This window comes from Tripterygium wilfordii, chromosome 22 (assembly GCF_013401445.1).
Source record: "Tripterygium wilfordii isolate XIE 37 chromosome 22, ASM1340144v1, whole genome shotgun sequence".
NCBI lineage: Eukaryota > Viridiplantae > Streptophyta > Magnoliopsida > Celastrales > Celastraceae > Tripterygium > Tripterygium wilfordii.
Window position 1 is genome coordinate 4,872,731 of NC_052253.1, and position 19,586 is coordinate 4,892,316.

The window sequence follows — 19,586 nt, forward strand, 5'->3', positions numbered from 1 at the left end:
CTTCGGCTTGGAAGAATCACCTGCATTGCGAGCACGGTGTTTTCGTATGGCCCCTTTAAGAAGCTAATCTCAACCGGACATCACTGATAAAGGTGCTCTAAGGTTTGCGTACATACATCATGTCCATTTATCTCTTTAGGCCTAACTTCGGCCCAATAATAGAGTTCCGGGCCTGGTACACTAAATATCACCAGCCCACTATTAACACCTAGGCGGCTCAGTGTGAAGAAGACTTGAGAGTTGCAGAGCTTGGTGAAGCTCCATAGCCTATTCGTTGTGCTTGCTTGTCCCTACAGGAGCAAGAAAAATGGAGGAGTCTCTGAGAATCCAAAAACTCGAAGAACTTCCATCGCCCTCTGAATTTGCTTCTCAGATTGAAACCAGAAACGTTCCCGCGGTAATTTCATGCTATGTTCATATACATAGGTACGCTATAATTTATTTGTTCCTCGATTCTTACATCCCAATTTATCTTGAAGGTGTTCAATGGATGCGTCAAAGAGTGGAAGGCCTTCTCCCGCTGGAATCCCTCTAATGGCGGCCTCGACTATTTGCAGGTTCCATTCATTGTTTTTATTGTTCTTTCGTAAGGAAGTTTTATAAGTGCAATTTGTGTTTTTGTTTCTTTGGAAATGCGTTGAGCTACTCAATATCTGTAACTAAACACTCGAAGACGAATGATATAATTGGTCATTGTTTGTGAATTGTGATGATACCACTGTTAGTTCAAAAAAAGTCTTTGCGTCTGCACTGGTGAATGAGGAATGAGAGATGTTTCAGCCTGGTCGAAGGTCCAGTGCAGTAGGTAGCAGGCTTGTTTGATTTTGCTCCCAAACAAGAATGATAACCTTAAGATTGAAAGCCTCTATGTTTGCCTCCTAGAAATCATATAAAAGACTTACAAATGCTCCCTTTAACTTTTTGAATCGGGACTTCTACTCGCATTTACAAATCAGGTGAACTCAATTCTGTATTTGTTTTTGCCTTCATTGTTCAGGAACTTGTGGGGTCATCCATTGTGGAAGCTATGCTGTCCAGATCAGCACCAGTGTTTTATGGTGATCTTAGAAGCCATGAGAGGGTACTTTACCTTGCAATCTATATCCAGTGGAGAACTATAAAGCCTCTTGTATGAAACTAGCGCCATTTTCTTAATTTCTTGTTCCTGCTGTAGGTTCCAATACCGTTTTCTACCTTCATTGGTTTTTGTAAGCAAAATATGCAAAATGCAGAAGATAGTCCTGGTGTTTGTCTTGGATCAGAGCATCAGCCCATGGAATCTGGTACAGAGCAGGAACTTTTGCTCTCTAGAGATGCCCCTGACCAGATTTATTTGGCTCAGGTTGTTGGTTGTTAATATTATATGTGTTTATGCTGCTTTTATTTTGTTAGAAGCTATGCTTTTGTAGTTTTGTTTAGTGTATTAGATGATTAATGGTGAAACACTTCGGAACTTAAGTTTGACTACTGGTAAGTGGTACTTTAGGTGCCAATCATGAATGCTGAGATTAGGGAGAGGGTTCAGCTGGAGAATTTGAGGGAAGACATCAAAATGGTGTGTATGTTCTCTTTGCATTCCTTGTTGTTTAGTTAATGAGCTCTCTACAAAAGGATATTTAGATAATTCTTAGAGCAGGATATACTGATTATCTTCTTTACTTTTGCAGCCTTCATTTTTGGAGACTAAGTCATTGGCTTCTATCAATCTGTGGATGAATAATGCTCAAGCTAGATCGAGTACTCACAATGATCCACATCATAACATTCTCTGTATAGTTTCAGGCTGCAAGCAAGGTTTCCGTTTTCTTTTATTTTCTTTAAAAAATATCCACTCCATTGATACAGCAAGATTTTCCCACTTGATTTTTAATTGTTTTATTTAATCTTAAGCTCACAGTTAGTTTCGGTCTTTCAGGAGTGTGATGTGCTCTCCTGTAGTTTATCTATCCAATTGTTTTTCCAAGCAAAACTGTTATGCTTTGCCTTTGCAGTTGTCTTGTGGCCCCCTTCTGCAAGCCCCTTGTTATACCCTATGCCTATCTATGGAGAGGCCTCAAATCATAGGTATCCTTCTTTCTAATTGAGTAGTACGATAATGATCATTTAGTTTATATCTGATATAAAATAATAGAAATGCTTCTTTGGGAAAGAACTCCTTGCCAACTATTTATTGTGCGTAAATAAATTGATGACTTTCAGAAATTTGACTTAGGTATCTCACTTTTTAATGCCCTCTCTTCTTTATGAATATTCATCTGGCAGTTCTGTTGCTTTAGAGAATCCTGATTTCTCAAGGTATCCGAGAGCAGAAGGTTCCATGGAATACGCTCAGAAGGTTGTTCTTAATGCAGGTGATGCCCTTTTCATTCCTGAAGGATGGTAAGACTTAAGTCTTATAATATATCTGTGAGAAAATTGTTTTACTCGGTTTTCCCCTTTCTTGATAAAAAAAAACGTGGTCTTTTCTCATGAATTCTTAGTCTATTGTTCACCTCTTCATATACTAGTGGGAAATCATGTTTCGCCTGTTATTCTCCCAGTCTTAACCAGTGTGTCAGATGCTGACCAATTAATTCCTTTGCTTGTTTATATTTGTGTCTATTTTGGAGATGTCTTATTATAAATTTCTTTCCCCTTCATAGATCCTGGCCACCACTAAAGTCATTTTTGCTTATCGAGTAAAAAATACAAAAAAATTGTTGCCATATCTTTCAAGCCTTCCAAATGCAATTTGCTTAACCAGGTTCTCTGAATTGCACAGAAGATACTTCATTTGGTATCTCCAATCGCTAATCAGACTTGTCCCTATATTGCGTTCAATTTTCCCTGAAAATTCTTACTAACTTGATCAGTCATTCATCAACCTTTTTTTCCGTTTGTGCTTCTAGGAACATCAAGTTTTATTATTACTTGACTGAAGTATGTGATTATTTTAGAACTTTAAACCAAAATGTTATACCTTAGCCCAATAAAATTGTGGGTCTTTTCCATTAAGTAGATGAAGTCTGATAGACGGAAAAATTCATGCTTTTTCCATGCTTGGCTTTATCTATACAATGTGACAATTGATTTTTCCATTGAAAGCTTCTGCAGAAAACCTTTAATTCTTTAAACATATATTTAATTAGGTATTATGTGAAGTATGATAGAAATCGATACACACCACAACAAAATAATAATAATAGAAGGCAAATAGTGAACCACTAACTCACTAACTATGCCTCGGATGCTTCAAGTTTTCTTTCCTTTATGTCCTGTTTTTCTTTAGGTCTTGATGATATATAGCCTAAGGAATTATTACAACCTTTATTGTTGATTGTTTTTAACTTTTTTTGCATGTGATATTATCCATTACAGCTGAAAATTTTCTTTGCTTGCTCTTCGAGATCCTTGCATAGTGGCAAGTTAGATGACTCACTTCTGATTGCTACAGGTTCCACCAAGTAGATAGTGATAAATTGACCATTGCTGTCAACTTCTGGTGGCAGTCCTATACCATGTCTAGCATGTCAGAACACATGGATGCATATTATTTGCGCAGAATATTAAGGAGGTAGTTGTGGTTTCTTTTTCTTTCCTTTACCTTTCTTGGATCCCCTCCCTCCTTTTTTTCCAGCTACACAGTATTTCATTTAAGCTTTAATTTTGCAGTAAGGTAACTCTATTCTGTTTTTGCTGTCATGTTTCATTTGCTTATTGAACCAATGCTGCAAATTAAAGATTGACCGACAGAGAAATGGTATGTCAATTATGTCATTTGCGGCAGATTATATGCTCATTCCCTATTGAAATCACAGCAATTTTTTTTTCTTCTTTTTGGGTTCATCCTACCTCTACTTTGACTTCATTGCATTTTGTATTTGTCATGCTTCTGCACTGAAGAAAAATGCATATTCTTTTATCAGTTGAAATCGGTTCCCAAGGAAAATTTTTGCCTTATATATTGATCAAAGGTCTAAAAAGTTGATGTTTATGAGCAGTTATGCTGCTGAATGTGGTTTACCCATGCTTTTTCAAATCTCTAAACTACATACGTTTTTTTACCATAATTAATGAATCTATGGCCAAGTACCTTACTAAAATTTGAAAGAGGTAAATTCCTGCCAGATTGTTTTATTATTATTTCGCAAAGACTGGGCTCAAACTAATATATTTCTGGCACAATGGATTGTTGGAAATTAATAACTTTTGAATATGTAACTTCTTACTGTTTCAGTTTAGTGTTTGCGAGGAAGTTAACATACCTTAATGTTTCAATTTTCCTTTATTTTCTCTTTTTGAGTCTAACTTTTTCGTAAGCATTACGGGATAATTTATATTTGAAGTTTGAACAGAATGAGGTGCTGCACAAGACTTTTTCTGCCAGTAGGGAGAGGCTGAACAGTCATACAGGCGAGCTGACTACTAATGATCAAGCAGGTCATAAAACTCATTTATCAGACCACCTGTTTCTCTTTCCTTAAGACAATTTTCTTCTTGATGCTTTTTATTGAGAGCAAGAAGAATACTGCAGTTAATTCTAGTGCTTGCAGAAATTTTTTGTAGCTCAACTCTTATATTTAATCCCCAGGTCATAGTTGTGATTCAGACCATGCATGCGATGGAATGGATTTAAAAAGGAAAGAGAAACTGCGGACAGTTACTTTGCATGAATTGGAACCCTGTGCTCTCCAGGCTGTTCATGAACTTGTTTCCCTAGTTCATGATCGTGTCAATGTTGCTGATCAAAAACAATCATCATGTACTGGAACAAAGAATTCTGTAGCTTGTGCAGGAGATGAGTCTATCAAAATTACTGTGGGTAATTCATATAATCTGGAAGATGATCCAATTGCTAAAGTCCTTTGGAATCTAGAACCCCCTACATTTCAAAATGTGATTCTTACTGTGGCGGTGAGTTTGTGCTTTTATGTAGAGTTAAAGACTCACTAAGTGGCTGAAATTTCTATCACAGCCTCTGTAAATACTTTCATTTATTGAATTATAACAGCTTAACTCAATGCCCTAATTGGTATTTATCTGATATACTATTAGACTTCTGGATGTCTGTTATTTGTCCAAATTAAAAGTAGGAAGAAAGATAAGTTTTGATCTTTCCCCGTCTCTTTGCTTCAAGGTTTTAATATTGAAACCCTATTTTCAGAACAACTTCCCTAGAACTTTGGAGGCTTTTATACTGCATTTGCTTTCACCAGTTGGAGCAGAAGTCCTTACACGTAAATTTGATGAGATGGATCTACAGACTACCGAAGAAGATAGGTATATGGAAATTTTGATTGGAACTTTGTTTTTAAACTTAATGAAAATGGAAAAACACATTGAAGATAGGTTATTATATTTTTATCTAGGAACAAATTCTACCAGATTTTCTATGGTTCGTTTGACGACCAATTTGCTGCAATGGATGCAATTCTGAATGGGAAAGAGTCTTTTGGAAGACAGGTAAGGCTATTTTCATGTTGTACTATGACTTTTGAATTTGTCATTTCTTGTTATCATCTTGTGCAGTATCTTCTGGACAATTAAAATTTTCTAAATCAATGTATTGTTTAATTTTTTTATTAAGTTCATAGGCAGGATTGATGAGTGTAATATCTACTACAAAAGTGAGTTCTCTTGAAGATTTTCACGTGGGCAAGTTAATAGGACAAATTCGTTGCTCATTTTCCCTGTTCAAAGTATGGGCTATCCATTTTTTCTGAACAGTGACTTCAGCTGGAAAATCCAGCTTGTGGTCCACTTTGAATGTGCTAGCCGGGTCTTTTGAGAGTAGTAAGAGCAGTTGAAAAGATGATCTTCCATGATCTTATTAGTTCATCTGCATTAAGAACCAAAAAATCATAATATGAAGATGCAACTATCGACATGCCTTGGAAATTATGAAATATAGATATCTAGATATCTTGGAAGTTTGAGAGATTCTTGGTTCCATCAGATGGTGATTTCCCATGAATTTTAAGTGTATTTATGTCATTAAAACCTGTTTTTTGTATAATCAATCATGTAGTCGTGTCTCATAAGAATAGATGAAGCATTGTTGCTGTAAATCAGTGGAGTTTTGATAGGTGAAGAAATCAGGAACAGTTTAAGATGTTGATAGTATTGCTAGTCAGTCAGTCAACAAGGATACTTTGTGGAGGTATTAAAAAGACAAGAGACAGTAGGAAGTATTTGAATTCTGAATCCAGGTGTTTCACCTTTTTTTTGGTAGTCAGGTGTTTTACCTGTTTGTTGAAGAGTAACATATTTTTGCATGCCAATATCAGTTTTGTCCACAAAAATGGTTTTGTTTTCCATTGCTCGCTAATGTAATTCTTTCATGATGCTCGTTACATTTTGTAGTTCTTGATTCTTTCAGATGGTTTTACATTTCATCACACTTTGACCATATTGATCGTCTCCCAAATGGACATTCTTTATGAAGTCACTCGGTGCTTGTTTACCTTTTTGGGTTCTTTACGTTTTCTGTTCTTCTGCATCTTTCATTCAAGTGGATGCATGTGTGCCCTAGTTCTTCTGCATCTGCATCTGCATCTTTATCTTTTCTTGAACCTTTATATTCTAGCTGTTTCCTATTTGTGATCAGAATATGTTTTTAATTGTGAAAATGTTCTATTTCTCTCATCTGTTTCCAGGTATTTATGAATGTGTTGGATAAATATTTGGGAGTACACTGTGATGTGCAAAAATCTAAAGCTGGATAAGAGTTCAGTGCATTTCACTGTACTAAAGCTGCTTTCTGTCTCGGTCAATACTTTCACAAGTGAGTGATCTAAATTTTTGTACATTTATATCAAGCCTTGTACATGTGATTATCTGTTCCTAAGTTACTACTCTGACTGCATGCGAATCAACCCATCTAAAATTTTGTGCAGTTCGAATTCTGAAATTAAATTTTGTTTTCTTATTTGGAACCATGTTTGGTAAAAGGCTGTTACCCACTGATCATATGGATAGATTTTTTTTTTCATAATATACAGTGGCTATTTTGTTGTTCTCTTTAAGATTATTTTAGCCCCTTGAACCAAGGTCAACTCTTTGCTCCCAACTGACAGGTCAACTCTTTGCTCCCAACTGACAGGTCAACTCTTTGATCCCAACTGACGTAATGGAAAATAAATGATTAGGCCAACCAACATTTAACCAAGAAAAACAATACTGGGATTCACCAGACCAATAGAAAACACTCAAATTTTGATTAATATCTTCGAAGCCAAAAGGTAATGAGCCTTAGAGGTGGTTACAACCTTAAATGAAATGAAAACACAAAAACGTGAAATTGCAAGGATGTCCAAAAACCCTAAGGCCCATTGGGGCCCTAAACAGTTTAGGGTGTAACTGGTAGCGTAGCGACTAGTTTTGACAACCACGTCGAAACGAGTTTTGACCAATTTTCGCAGAATTTTAACAACATGACTAGGTAATTAACTTGCCACTAGTCCTACATCTATTTTTCTATTCAAGCTTCAGATCTAGATCTTCAAAGGCTACCTATTTCTATATTTGAGTTGAATAATTCTAGATCTAGATCTTTTTGGATGGTCTGTTTCCAAGTTTATAGTATCGAATTGCAACCCAATATGTGTTTTGATATTTCTTTCTTTTGTGCTACTTCAAATTTCTTAAAATCCATGTGATGCAGAGAGTGGTTAAACAAATGTGAAATTCATGAAAACGAAACAGTTTCCACTAATTCAATCCTCCGAGGATTAAATGAAAGTACAAAAATAGAAACTCTCGGATTTTATTAAATTATCAAAAGTAATAATAAGTTATAAACCTTTAAATGTGAGACAATTCTCTAGTCAAACACTCATACCCTAAAACACTCCTTATAGAAAATAAATACTTAAAAAGGAAATACCCATGGAAACAGGAAATCCTAGAAACCGTAAACCGGCCCAAAAAGAACAACTGACTCAAATGAACAACAATTGATACATATTCAATATTATATATCTTATGTATTCTAAATATAATATTACATCATTGCAGACTGAATACAATTTCCTGAAAGAGAAAAATAAAGAAAAGTTCATATGGAAGAACCAATCCCCCATACATCTATTGAGAAAAAAAAAAGCGCTAGAAGAAGTACCAAATGCAATATCTGCAAGCTGCAGCCTGCACTTTGATTCACACAAACAAGCCAAATTGCAATTGCACATAACATAATTTCGTTGAGCAGGAGCATAAATGGACAAGGAAGATACATTACCATCCCTTTTCTGCTACTGTCTCTAGCTGAAGAACATCAACATAATCATAATCAGTACAGTGAATAGCTTTTTGTGGTTTATACAGTAAGCTACATTACCCCCCTTCAATGGTTGTAAGCTTTAGGATCCATATAATGATTGATCACGACCATGTAGCTTTAGGATCCAATTCGAACATGATCTGAACAATCTACATTCGTTCAAAATTCACACAAAGAATGGTGGATCTCATGCAATGTAGGGGGAAAATAAAATTAGTGGAGAATATAGTACCAAAAGATCTTGTCCAAGTAGTAGTTCTGCAACCTAAAACAGATGAGAAAAAAACAACGAGAGATGTTACACAGTGGGATAATACTGAACATGGAAATTGAAGTACAGGGTTAGAAACACCAAAACACATATCATTTCCCTATCAATGGCCTAATTGTGTTAACCGCCATTGATCTTCTTCATCTTTGCCTTCCTTTGGATGTCCAATTCTCCATTGAATGAAGATCCTGATTCATCTATCTTGGACTCGAACCCAGATCGCCTAATCGAGCAGACAAGACATTGATATCATCTTCATCTTCACCTTCCTCAGGTCCCGGAATATTATCCAATTCTCCACTCAATAATTCCTCCCAAAACCCTTGATCAAGTTCCCTATAATCTCCACTAGTCTCCAGTGGCTCCAACTCTTCTTCATATTCTTCCTCCTGATCCTTTCTTGCCCTTCCATATCCTTGCATTTCCAATGCAAGTGCTTCCAATTCAGACACCTCAAAACCATAATCTCCAAACTCTACAGGCTCGGGCTTGATGGGGTTTGTCCTTTGATGACTGGGTCCTTGATCAATTGGCCTTCTTCTCTTCTTAGTCATAGCTTCTTCAAGCTCTTTATGTTTCTCTTTGTTTTGGACTAATTGATGAATAAAACCTGGATTCTGCATTGCTCTTGCCAAGAAAGTCATCATTTGTCGCTGTTTCGCTTCTGTCTTTTGTAGTCTGTCCTCCATGGCTCGAACATATGCCCTTGTACTCTGCTGTTGCTGCCTGAGCTTCACTAGTTCCATCAATAAAACCCGTTTGTCTCGCTTCAATCGATCCACTTCTCCATCGATTCCAAAACCCCCAACCTCAAGACAAGGACCCAGAAGTTGCTGTGGAGAGAGTGGATTATTAGAAGATGTTTTTCTTCTCCTTAGATTCCTCAGAAGATGCCTTTGGCCTCTCAAAAACCCTTCATTGGCAAATTCCCATTTATCAGGATCAATCTTTCTAAATCCCTGCAACAACCAGACTTTACTCTTCTTAGAGACATACACTTTCGTGGATATCGGAAGAGAAAAGATCTAGAAATAAGAGAGAGAACCATTTCTTTATGATGAGTTTCAATGATTTAGAAAAATTCACAACAAGAATGATACCCAAATGGAAACAATTGACCAAGAACATCAAAACAACTCCTATAACAGGAGTAGTACAGGACGTAATGATCAGACGATGATATATGAGAGGAATACTTACATATGTGTTGAGTTGCCTTACAAAGCTTGAGAAGTTATTATGCTTAAAGAATCTGGGAAGAAGATGAGTAGAGAAGGAGTGAGGATCCCACACAACAAAACTGCTACCTTCTCTGCTCCAAGAGACTGTGTGATCGAGACTAGGGTCATCGACCATGTCATAAGTTTTTGTCAGAAATGGCGGTGGGCCCGTGTCATGTAAGCCCTCCATTGGCTGAGGCAGAGGCAGAGGCACCGTCACCGAATAATCGCCGGATTGGGAGGAGCTTGATCCTGGGTATTCTTCCTTCACTTGATTAACTTGTTCCATTGCTTGAAAATTGAACAGGAAATCCTGATTCAATTGTAATATAGTCACGGGACAGTACATAAGAAACCCAGAAAATTTTTGATCCCGAGTGAAATTCTGAATTCAAAAACTATGCCAAACCCAGAGAAGAACAGAGAATTAGACGTCTGAATCAAAATCAATCAACTGTAGTGTCAAGGGATAATTAGTTGAGAAACCCAAAAAGATTTTGATTGGAAACTGTGACTTCGAATGCAGCTTCCCTTTACTCGAAGAGAAGATGTGGTGATCCTGCAACCATACCTCAAGAAGAAGCTCAGAGAGAACAGAGAATGAAGGGGCGAAGATATTTTCTCTTCACAAGAAATTTATACACAAACACTTTATGAGGCCACGAAGATTAAAGAAATGGTAGTGAAAGGGTTTAAATAAATTTCGAAAGTTCTAGAATTCTAATTTAAGAACTTTCTTTGGTTAGCAAGTGCGACTGTGTATGGTGGTCCCAAACTCCCAATGGAAAGTTCTGGAACTTCCAAGGGAAGGGATGGTATGGTGATGACTGATGGTGTGGTGTGGGTCCAATAATGGCTTAGAATATTCGGAAAACAGTTGGCTATGGCTTCCATTTTCTATTTTTAGAAATATTCTAATTGATTGATGGATGAATTGACCTAATTATTATTGTCTGACGTCATTTCAAATCATTAGTCAGTTGAGTTTTTTCCTTGTTAATACAGTATAAAATTTTTGTTATGCAAATAACATGTTTATTTTCCCATACCAACTGTGATATGTGCTATTTTTTTCTCCGAGAGAACACACCACATAGGCTATGTGGACTCCACTCCAATGGTAAATTCTTAAGTCACATGTAATACCCATGAAACACATGAGCCGATTAAGTCATGCGCCAAAACTCTGTGCGGAAATAACACTAATTCATGCCTTGGTGGGTGTTAGAACATGTGATATCTCACGCACATACGTTAAGAGATTAAGATGAGTAACTTAATCATCTGAGCTGGTGATTTTTTGTATGATAGGGCTACACCCAGTAGCATATATCATACTATCAACATATCACCTTCAAGGTTTATTTGCGTTATTGCCAGTAGCACAAATAAACCCCAAAATTAAAGATCAAATAACCTCCAAAGTTGGACAGATTAAGAAGCAAATATCTGTTGAAGATTTCCATGCCTCCAACAAGAGTTTGATTTTATTGGAAAGAACATTCAAAGGATGTGTACAGAACCTGCAGGCATAAATAATATTTATTTATTTATTCTTTAATTTCTTTTATCCAAACTGACAAACTTTAATCTTATTAAGGCCCAATAGCATTTCGAAACGTGTAAGTAGACTGCCATGTGGCGACTACATTGCCCAACAGGCGTGCAATTGATTGGTCAACATGTGCCTAGTATGACGCGCATGCAAGTTGGCTTTCTTTTCTTTTTTGAAATGACAAGTTGGCTTATTTTATAATTTATACAAAAGGTTTTTTATTTTTATTTTTATTATGACAAGTTATTATTATCCTGTGTAAACTCGGAATACTTAGATTGTTCCATTCTTCTTAACGACTCCACCAGATGTCTTGAGCAATTAATTCGATAGAACAACTCAAAAGATAAAGAAGTATCGTTGATTTCTTTAAATTCGTTCAAAATTTGAAGTATCATTTGTATAAATAGGAATTACCTTTGTTATATTTACCTGATTTCTTCTTCATATAAATATAATAGAATAATAGATTCATGGTACAATTACTTAGAAATAGGTTTTGTGCAACAACACTCCTTATCTAATAGAAAATATTTTATAAGCGTTGAAATTGAGACTTGGGACTCCACCATCCTTAGTGGTAAGGTTACCATATATTTTTTTATTGGTTATTTTTTAAATAATTTATTCCTTTTAAAAGGCACAAATATCTGCAAGTTGCCTATTAAATAAATGCAAGTTGCCAATTAAATAAACCATATACATATTTTGTAAAGCTTCTACAACGTTCCCGAATGTTCTCATCAGATGAGAACACTAAAAGCCTAAGCTTCTACAGTAAATGCTAGAATTAATACTAAGGGCAACTGCAATGGTTTAGTATTTGTTGGGCCAACACTAGAATTAATACCTAAGGGCAACTGCAATGGTTTAGTATTTGTTGGGCCAACAAAAATGTTGGCCCGATCGCACCTCTATTACACAAAAAGTCAAGTCATAAAAGTATTTTAATACAATCACGTCAGCAAAACACATCATTCAATACAACCACATAAGCAAAACACAAATTTCTATATAATTTCTCTTCCCACTCAACATGAAGGCCAACAACATTCCATTTCTCCATATTATACCAAAACATCAAATACCAATACATCCACATCAGCAAAACATTTATCCCAATACAACCACGTAAACAAAACACATTTTACAATACAACCACATCAACAAAAGACAACATATTTGTTGACGCAATAATACTTTACCGTTGCAAGTGCCCTAACACTACAAGCCTAAGCTAGCAAGCCATTAAACTTATTGCATGTTGTAATGGTTTGCATAAAAATCACCAAGAAGCACTAGCCAAGCAGAGTTCTAATCTGTGGGCACAATCCATATACATACCGAGATAGAGGCACACAATTTCTATGTCCCAACTATCTCAAATACCGAGATAAACGCATATAATTTCACATGGATTATGTGGGATTCACATTTCACATAGATTATGTCATGTGCATTCATCTCAACATGTGGAATAACTGCACGGAATATTGTGACTAACGAGAATAATAGAAGCTGCATCTTAAATATTCAAGAACGCTGAAGTTCGAAGATGCCAGGGTTTCAGAAATTGTGAAACCATAAATTCCAAAAATCAAAGGGGAGGAGGATTATCATACAAGGAGGATGAATGATAATATTACCATTAAGGGTTTCTTTCTTTTTTCCCTTTTCTATTTCATTTAATTTTGTTTACTGGATTTAGGGTTCATGGCTGTTTACACGGCTATGAAGTTCCAACATTTCTTGATGGTTTGGATCAACAGAAAGAGCAGCTCTACAGGCTCTCAAGGCACCCATGACATCCCCTATGTGCTCATGGAAAGCTGCTCGCAAGTGTAGGAGATGGAGGTCTGCTTTAAATGCAATTGCCCTCGATAGTTCTGCGATCGCTTCCTTCTCCTTGTGACTGTCCATTAACACTGCAACACAACAAAACAATAATGTAATATGGTCAGCTTTACTGGATATTTTCTATGTTAACCCGGGTTTTCCGTGACACCACATCATCAAAACTGGCCAACATTCTGCATCAACAAAACTGGAAATCCACACATGAGCACTTATTTTGCCAGCGTAGATCAAGAATGCAGTTTCGAATCCATTACTTAGGCGGTAACTGGTGAAATAGTTCGAGTAACCAAAAACAGAGTTCCCAATTGGGACAATCTGCAGAATCCGAGTGAATATTTCTCTGCATCAACTGGCACATATGGAAAAACTCCAGATAGGAATGGCTATTGTGGGAGGAATTCGATCCACTTCTACGTACAATATGCATGAAAAATCACGAAAACGGATACAGGGTTTACTCCTTCCTCCACTTCAGAGATTTGAGACCAACCCTGGGAGCTAAAGGAAACTGTGATCACTAACTTCAAAGAAAATTTTCATATCCCTAAATGACTTTACACAAGGGCACGAGGATCCCAATTCCATACACATGATTTGCAAAGCGGAAAACGGGAGTTAACAAAGTTATTTATCAAGTACAACAGCATCATCATCATGAACAACTATGCTATCATTGTCGTCTGGAGTTTAACTTTTATCTATATAGTCATTGACCAGTGACCACATTCACCAATGTGTAGAAGTTCAATAGCCTAGATTGTGTGAATGGTTAATAAATTGAATTGGAGAGAGCGAAAGATAATCTGACCTGCAGCTCGATATCTGTAAGGATATACACGTAGTGGATCTAATCGAGTGACCATTGCCAAATCTGCCTTCGTGAGTTTACGATCACAGTACTCAGACCTCTTCTCGTAAGCTGATGCATTGTTTCGTGCCTTGTCAATCAGTTTGGTCATTTCTTCATATGCAGCGGCCTTATTGTTCCTTAGGAAATGAACCCGAGCAAGGCCCTGGTGTGCCCGTGTGTGCCTGATATTAAGGGCGCTGATGTAGCAATTGGCAGCCAAGTCCAACTTTCCACAATCAACGTAGACACTTCCAAGGTTGTTAAGTGCCTGGCTCACAGGAATTCAACTCAACCAATTAGGATATGTTGAGGCTGCTTAACTTTTTTATTTATTAGGCAAAGCATGAAACATCATCGGACAAACAGAATTTAGGGAAAGCATAATCCACACAGATTTATTCATCAAGATCATTCAGCCTCCCTTACACCATGAAGTGGAAAAACGGAGGGGAAAAAAATAGATTTATCCAGGGGAGTGATGCAATCATACCTGACCTTTGCGCAGTCTGTCAGAGGGGCACTTCAAGGCATCTTCAAGCAGTGAAACAACAGTTGAAGAACAAGATGGATCCTGGCTAGAGTCAGCCAGTGCATAAGCTTTAAGAAAGAAAGCCTCAAAGGATCTCGTAATTTTGATAGATTCCTCCGCTTTCTTTAGCCCTTCTTCGCAATGGCCTGTATCATACAGGATCCATCCCTCATAAACCAAACGCTCATGTTCACTATATTCATGTTCCCGTGCTAATTGTAAACTTCGCATTGCTGCCTCAGGACAGTTCAACCTGTTTAAGAAAGCTGTGAGTTATTCCACGGCATTGAGTTAAATATATACAAGAAAGAGTATAAGGTTCCAGAGTCAAGATTAAGAAAGTGGGAAATGGAGAACTTAAATTTAAAATGGATGTTTGAATGTTAGGAAGATTTTTTTTAAAAAAAATACTATTGTTTAAAATGGGTGTTTGAAACCGATTTCAACAAGGCACACATAATGAATTGCATGTAATAAAATTGAGTTACATTTGTTTGACTAAGAAACACTCAGAGTAAAGATTGAATTATGCAGATCTAAAAAACAGGTCAAGTTTGAACTTTTAAATCCAGGACAATGCAACACGACATTAAAGGAATTTCAAATTCCAGAACATACCTAAGAAGAAGTAAAGACTGTCGGAAGTATAGAACTCCTTTTGCTGCATCAGACTCAAGCATCTGATAGATCACTGAGAGAGAACCAATGTCATCAACTGAAGACCATCTGTCATACAATTGCATCCAACAATCAGCCGTTGTCCAATGCTCAACATGCTCACGCACAAGAGAACGAAGTTGGGATGCTGCCACACGCCCCTCAAACATCCTATAGTTTGGTGAGAGTGTCAGAATTGCCTGAACATCACAGAGGGCTGCTTGGTAGTCCTCAAGATATAAATAGAAACAAAACCGTAGCTCCAAGCATTCTAATGCAAGTTTAAACCCGAGGACCCGGTTGATTTCTGCCAGTGCAGCTTGAACATTTTGGTTTCTCATTAAAGAAGCAGCACGATACATGTAGGGGTAAGTAAGAGTGGGGTCTAACTCAGTAGCTTTCCCGAGGTCTTCCCATTTTTTGTCTCCTTCGCAATATAAGGACCTCTCTTGGAACATCCACCCTAGAGGGTTTACAGTTAAAATAACAGAGCTGAGCTTCTCATAAGCCCAAAGTTTTTGACCCTTAATGTAACCCAGTCTAGCCAAGCCTGCGACAGAATATGTATGTCCTGCAGTTAAAGCAGCCTCAAATAATCTTTCTGCTTCATCGTACTCTTTCCTCAAGAGCCTTACACATCCCAATTGATGAAAAGCCAGTATCCTCTGCTGGTTAGTTTCAGCTGACTCCACCAACCGTTCCAAGAAACAAGCTGTTTTATCAGACTCGGGATCAAGGTTCATAGCTACTTCACTTAATAAACAATACAGTGAAAATGATGCTACGTCAACCATTACTGATCTTTGTAGTCGATTAGCATGGCTAAATATCTCCACCACTCGATCATCATTCAAACAATCAGGCAGTTCATGCAAAAAAACTTGCAAACATGATGCAGAAAGGACAGGAGCATTCTCTTCAATAGCATATTCCATGATTTCAACAGCATCTTCTCTAGAGGAAACTAAAGAAGCGAGTTTCCTATCACATGCATCCTTTAGCCTCTCACAACAGAACTTATTCGCAAATACCAATATTTCCATAAAAAGAGTCGGATGGGCATCACTCAAACTACCAGTCATGCTGAACTCGCTTATTGCTCTGAAGCCTGAAGCAGAAATGTTGTTCTCAGACAAATCTATATCATCACAAAGTGATTCTGAAAAACATCCATAAAGCATGGCATGAAAAGGGGCTGAAAGGCAAGCAATTCTCCTCCTATCGCAAACCACTTTTTCATTCCCAATTTTAAAAAGCACATTTCTTGACATTGGACTCTCCTCCATCAAAGCATTCTCATGGTTACCCTTACTTATATCAACAAGAAGTAGGGAAGTAATATCTACCGGCCCAAACTCTTGGGCACATTTCCCACAAGTAGCCAGCAAGTCAGCAATGAGCTCTTCCCTTTGCTTCTCATACTTTAACCATGCCCCAAATATAAGCTTCTCATGTACAGTGCTAGCCTTCTGCCAAGCTAACCGGAGGCTTCTCTGCATCAGTTTAACTTCCCCAAGACCCTTGAACACTTGAAATTGCAACAAATAAAGATTTGACCTCTCCAGTGAAGAACATGACTCAAGTTCTTCATGAATTTGAGCTAAAATATCAACATAATCTATAGGCTTAAAGACTGGTTGCACAGGTGGATCAGGGACCTTGATAAGTGATTCTCTGCAACGACAATAAAGGAAACAAAAAAATGTTTCAATCCCATTAGGGATAAACAAAGTTAGCTATTGAACCCAAACAAAAAGGAGAAGACTTGCATGGATGAAGAAGAAGAGGAGTGCGATGATTCTTTCCAAAGATTCTCTCTTTCAACTTGGAGCCAGGACTGTGGATTAAAAGCACTGAGCTGTGATTCTTTAGAGGACTCAGAAAGAAATAAAGTCCTCATGGGGCATAAGAGATGAAACAATTCCCAGATCGCCACAACAGCCAGATGCGGGTCTGTCCTCTATCTTAGAACTCAAAATAGAACAAAATTTGGGAACAGAAAGGAAAAACACAAAAGTTGATAGGTCCCCATGAGCACAAAATTACTAGCCCTGGCTAAAAGATCTTCCAAGTCCCAATCCATAAAACAACAAAACAAAACTCTGTAATAATAATTTTAAATAAGAAAAGCTGCCAGACAAACAAACTAGTGAGCAACCAAGATGACAACAAAATTGTTCCACTCAATAAGTTATAGACAGCAGTAAAAATACACACATACAAAGGACAGCCAAGAAAAAATTTTTGGGCTTGTTCCCACTCACTAGTTCAATCAAAGACAATCCGAACTATGCCTGTTCTTCCCTATTTTCAGAAATGAAGAATCAGATTTCTTTAAACCTATTTCACAGGAAGTACCACAAAAGCAATAAAACCGAAAAATACCAAACACCCACCAACTGTTTACGTAATTTCCTACCAAAAGGGCAACTAAACCAACATTCAAACTGACCCAATTGAGAGAGCGAGAGTGAGAGAGGCAGACCCAGTTCAGCTGTGGCTTTGAATCCGAATAGAGGCTAAATCACAGAATACGAGCAGAAGCAAAGCGCAGAGGCATGAGATCAAAGTGAAGGAATGGAATCGGAAGTGTGAAATTTTTCAGAATTCCATTTTTCATTGCTTTTTTGTCATCTTTTGTTTGGTAAAAAGTAAAGTTTTTTCCTTCTCTTTCTGGATTTCCTTCCATTGGAGACCAGGAAGAGAGAGTGCACTGTTTTTGGTAAAGTCCAAAAGCTGAACAAATCCAAATAAAGGAAATGGAGATTCTGCATTTACCTCGTTCAAAGCTACAGTCAATTGTTGGTCTTTTTTTTCTTTTTTTTTATTAAGAGGCAAGTTTTATTGCAAGAAAACTTTTTTTTTTGAGGGAAAGCGGTCCGTTCAATACTTCAATGGATCTCCACGGCCCATTTAGCCACACCATGTCCATTTGTAAGACCATTTTTGATTTGTGGGCTTTTTACAACTTAACAGCCGTAACCCTGACTCATGTAAAGCAAAAGGGGAAATTTTATCTACACACCATCAATATACTAAGTCTACATCATTTTTTAAAAATTTGTAGTTTCTAAAAATATACTAGTGTGCAATGACATATAAACCTTTAACATCAATATTTGAAAGAAATATTTTTTATTATTTTATTGTTGATTACTAAGTTTACACCATTCCCAAAAAAACCTAATTTTCACTCCAACAAACGTTATAGAGGATGATGACATCATTGAGACATTCCCGATCCTCATCTACTCCGATGTCAAAAACGTGAAAATTGGTGGTGAATTAATGGAATGCGCGATTTGCCTGAGCGAGTTTGAAGACTATGATAAGCTGCGTTTTATCCAAATTGTCACCACGTCTTCCATCTGGACTGTATTTGTTCTTATGGCTACGAGTCTTACCTAGGGTCTAGAGAGAGAAAAGGGATAGAACACCATATATTAGGATATCTTGTTGTAAGTGAAGTTGTTCAATACTAGTTGCTTTGATACCTGGAGATCGACTTTGAAGAACTTTGAAGCTGCACTTTCAAATAATATGACGAGGGTTGAGGAATAATTTAATTTCTTTAAAATCTATGCAGCGTAGTGATATAAAACTTACTTTTGCCAAGCAAGACTTGATTTTTCTAATCTTGAATGCGTGAAGGGAGTTAGAGGAAGGTAGCGGAGAGGGTCCAAGGTTGAAGAGCTTGCAAATGTGTGTAAACTTAACACAAATATTTGTGATATTGTGTATAAAAAGGGTAATTTGGTCTTTTCACTATAAAATTGAGTGTAAACTTATAACTTTTTTGTGTAAACTTATCATATTGAAAAAGTGGTGTAAACTTAGTATATTGATGATGGTATGTAGATAAATTTTCTCCTAAAAAATATGTATATCGTTTGAATGTCAATTAAAGGCAAAAAAAAAAATGTATATTGTTTGTGATGATATACCCTCCACTATCATCTTGACACGTTGGCATACAATATCGAATTAATCTATTAATCGAGAAGCCATCTCAGGCGCCGACTAAGGTGGAGCCGAGGTGTCTAGTCGAGAAGAAGCTACTAGTGGAGCCCACATAAGACACAATAACTGAGTAGAGATCATCTCGGATCCTTTTGGTATGATGTCAAGCATCTTTACCTCGTAAGACCGAGTGATCAAACATCCAGAAAAACTAAAGTCCAGAAGGAGACCAATTCCGCTTAGGAAAGATATTATGATGAAATTCACCCTCCTACAAATCCGTCTAAGAATATGGATATTCCTATCAAAATTAGAACTTTTCAACTCTCATATTTAAACGTTTATTAACCTTGTATTTTTACTTTCTACTTTAAAGAGAACACTCCGAGTATCAAGCACTTCCTAGTTGATAGTATATTGACTTGAG

At 37.0% G+C, this 19,586-nt stretch overlaps 3 protein-coding genes across 4 annotated transcripts; 1 reads left to right on the top strand and 2 right to left on the bottom strand.

The window, feature by feature from the left end:
* The first annotated feature begins 198 nt into the window (after positions 1–198).
* On the top strand, positions 199–7,002 carry LOC119990742. The gene is made up of 15 exons (XM_038836820.1): positions 199–397; positions 480–557; positions 998–1,081; positions 1,175–1,342; positions 1,487–1,555; positions 1,668–1,794; positions 1,992–2,064; positions 2,263–2,379; positions 3,434–3,553; positions 3,721–3,739; positions 4,335–4,419; positions 4,571–4,893; positions 5,144–5,259; positions 5,349–5,442; positions 6,636–7,002. Exons 1-15 carry the CDS (start codon positions 308–310, stop codon positions 6,702–6,704), a joined length of 1,632 nt encoding a protein of 543 aa, XP_038692748.1. The 5' UTR covers positions 199–307; the 3' UTR covers positions 6,705–7,002.
* Positions 7,003–7,924: 922 nt separating this feature from the next.
* Positions 7,925–10,614, bottom strand: LOC119990744 (heat stress transcription factor A-7a-like). 2 transcript variants are annotated; one of them, XR_005466081.1, is made up of 3 exons: positions 9,732–10,613; positions 8,493–9,556; positions 7,925–8,400 (listed from the first exon to the last, which is right to left on the bottom strand). XR_005466081.1 is itself a non-coding variant. In XM_038836822.1 (2 exons), the coding sequence occupies exons 1-2, from the start codon at positions 10,098–10,100 to the stop codon at positions 8,729–8,731; spliced, it is 1,131 nt and encodes a 376-aa protein (XP_038692750.1). In that variant the 5' UTR covers positions 10,101–10,614; the 3' UTR covers positions 7,942–8,728. The 2 variants fall into 2 exon arrangements, 1 of the variants encoding a protein (XP_038692750.1); XM_038836822.1 differs by having other exon boundaries at positions 7,942–9,490; positions 9,732–10,614.
* Positions 10,615–12,806: 2,192 nt separating this feature from the next.
* LOC119990741 (ETO1-like protein 1) lies at positions 12,807–17,941 on the bottom strand. The gene is made up of 5 exons (XM_038836819.1): positions 16,969–17,941; positions 15,161–16,873; positions 14,504–14,795; positions 13,972–14,281; positions 12,807–13,231 (listed from the first exon to the last, which is right to left on the bottom strand). The coding sequence occupies exons 1-5, from the start codon at positions 17,097–17,099 to the stop codon at positions 13,011–13,013; spliced, it is 2,667 nt and encodes an 888-aa protein (XP_038692747.1). The 5' UTR covers positions 17,100–17,941; the 3' UTR covers positions 12,807–13,010.
* Between the last annotated feature and the right edge of the window lie 1,645 nt (positions 17,942–19,586).

What these genes read in the sequence shown, in the direction of transcription:
- LOC119990742 (XM_038836820.1), top strand. Translation starts at nt 308, where the DNA reads ATGGAGGAGTCTCTGAGAATCCAAAAACTCGAAGAACTTCCATCGCCC. An exon ending in AAACCAGAAACGTTCCCGCG is followed by an intron (nt 398 to 479) that starts GTAATTTCATGC and finishes TTTATCTTGAAG; the next exon opens with GTGTTCAATGGATGCGTCAA. An exon ending in ATGTGATTCTTACTGTGGCG is followed by an intron (nt 4,894 to 5,143) that starts GTGAGTTTGTGC and finishes CCCTATTTTCAG; the next exon opens with AACAACTTCCCTAGAACTTT.
- LOC119990744 (XM_038836822.1), bottom strand. Translation starts at nt 10,100, where the DNA reads ATGTACTGTCCCGTGACTATATTACAATTGAATCAGGATTTCCTGTTC. An exon ending in TAAGGCAACTCAACACATAT is followed by an intron (nt 9,491 to 9,731) that starts GTAAGTATTCCT and finishes TGGTTGTTGCAG; the next exon opens with GGATTTAGAAAGATTGATCC.
- LOC119990741 (XM_038836819.1), bottom strand. Translation starts at nt 17,099, where the DNA reads ATGAGGACTTTATTTCTTTCTGAGTCCTCTAAAGAATCACAGCTCAGT. An exon ending in TCCTCTTCTTCTTCATCCAT is followed by an intron (nt 16,874 to 16,968) that starts GCAAGTCTTCTC and finishes TTGTCGTTGCAG; the next exon opens with AGAATCACTTATCAAGGTCC. An exon ending in TTACAGATATCGAGCTGCAG is followed by an intron (nt 13,232 to 13,971) that starts GTCAGATTATCT and finishes GTTGTGTTGCAG; the next exon opens with TGTTAATGGACAGTCACAAG.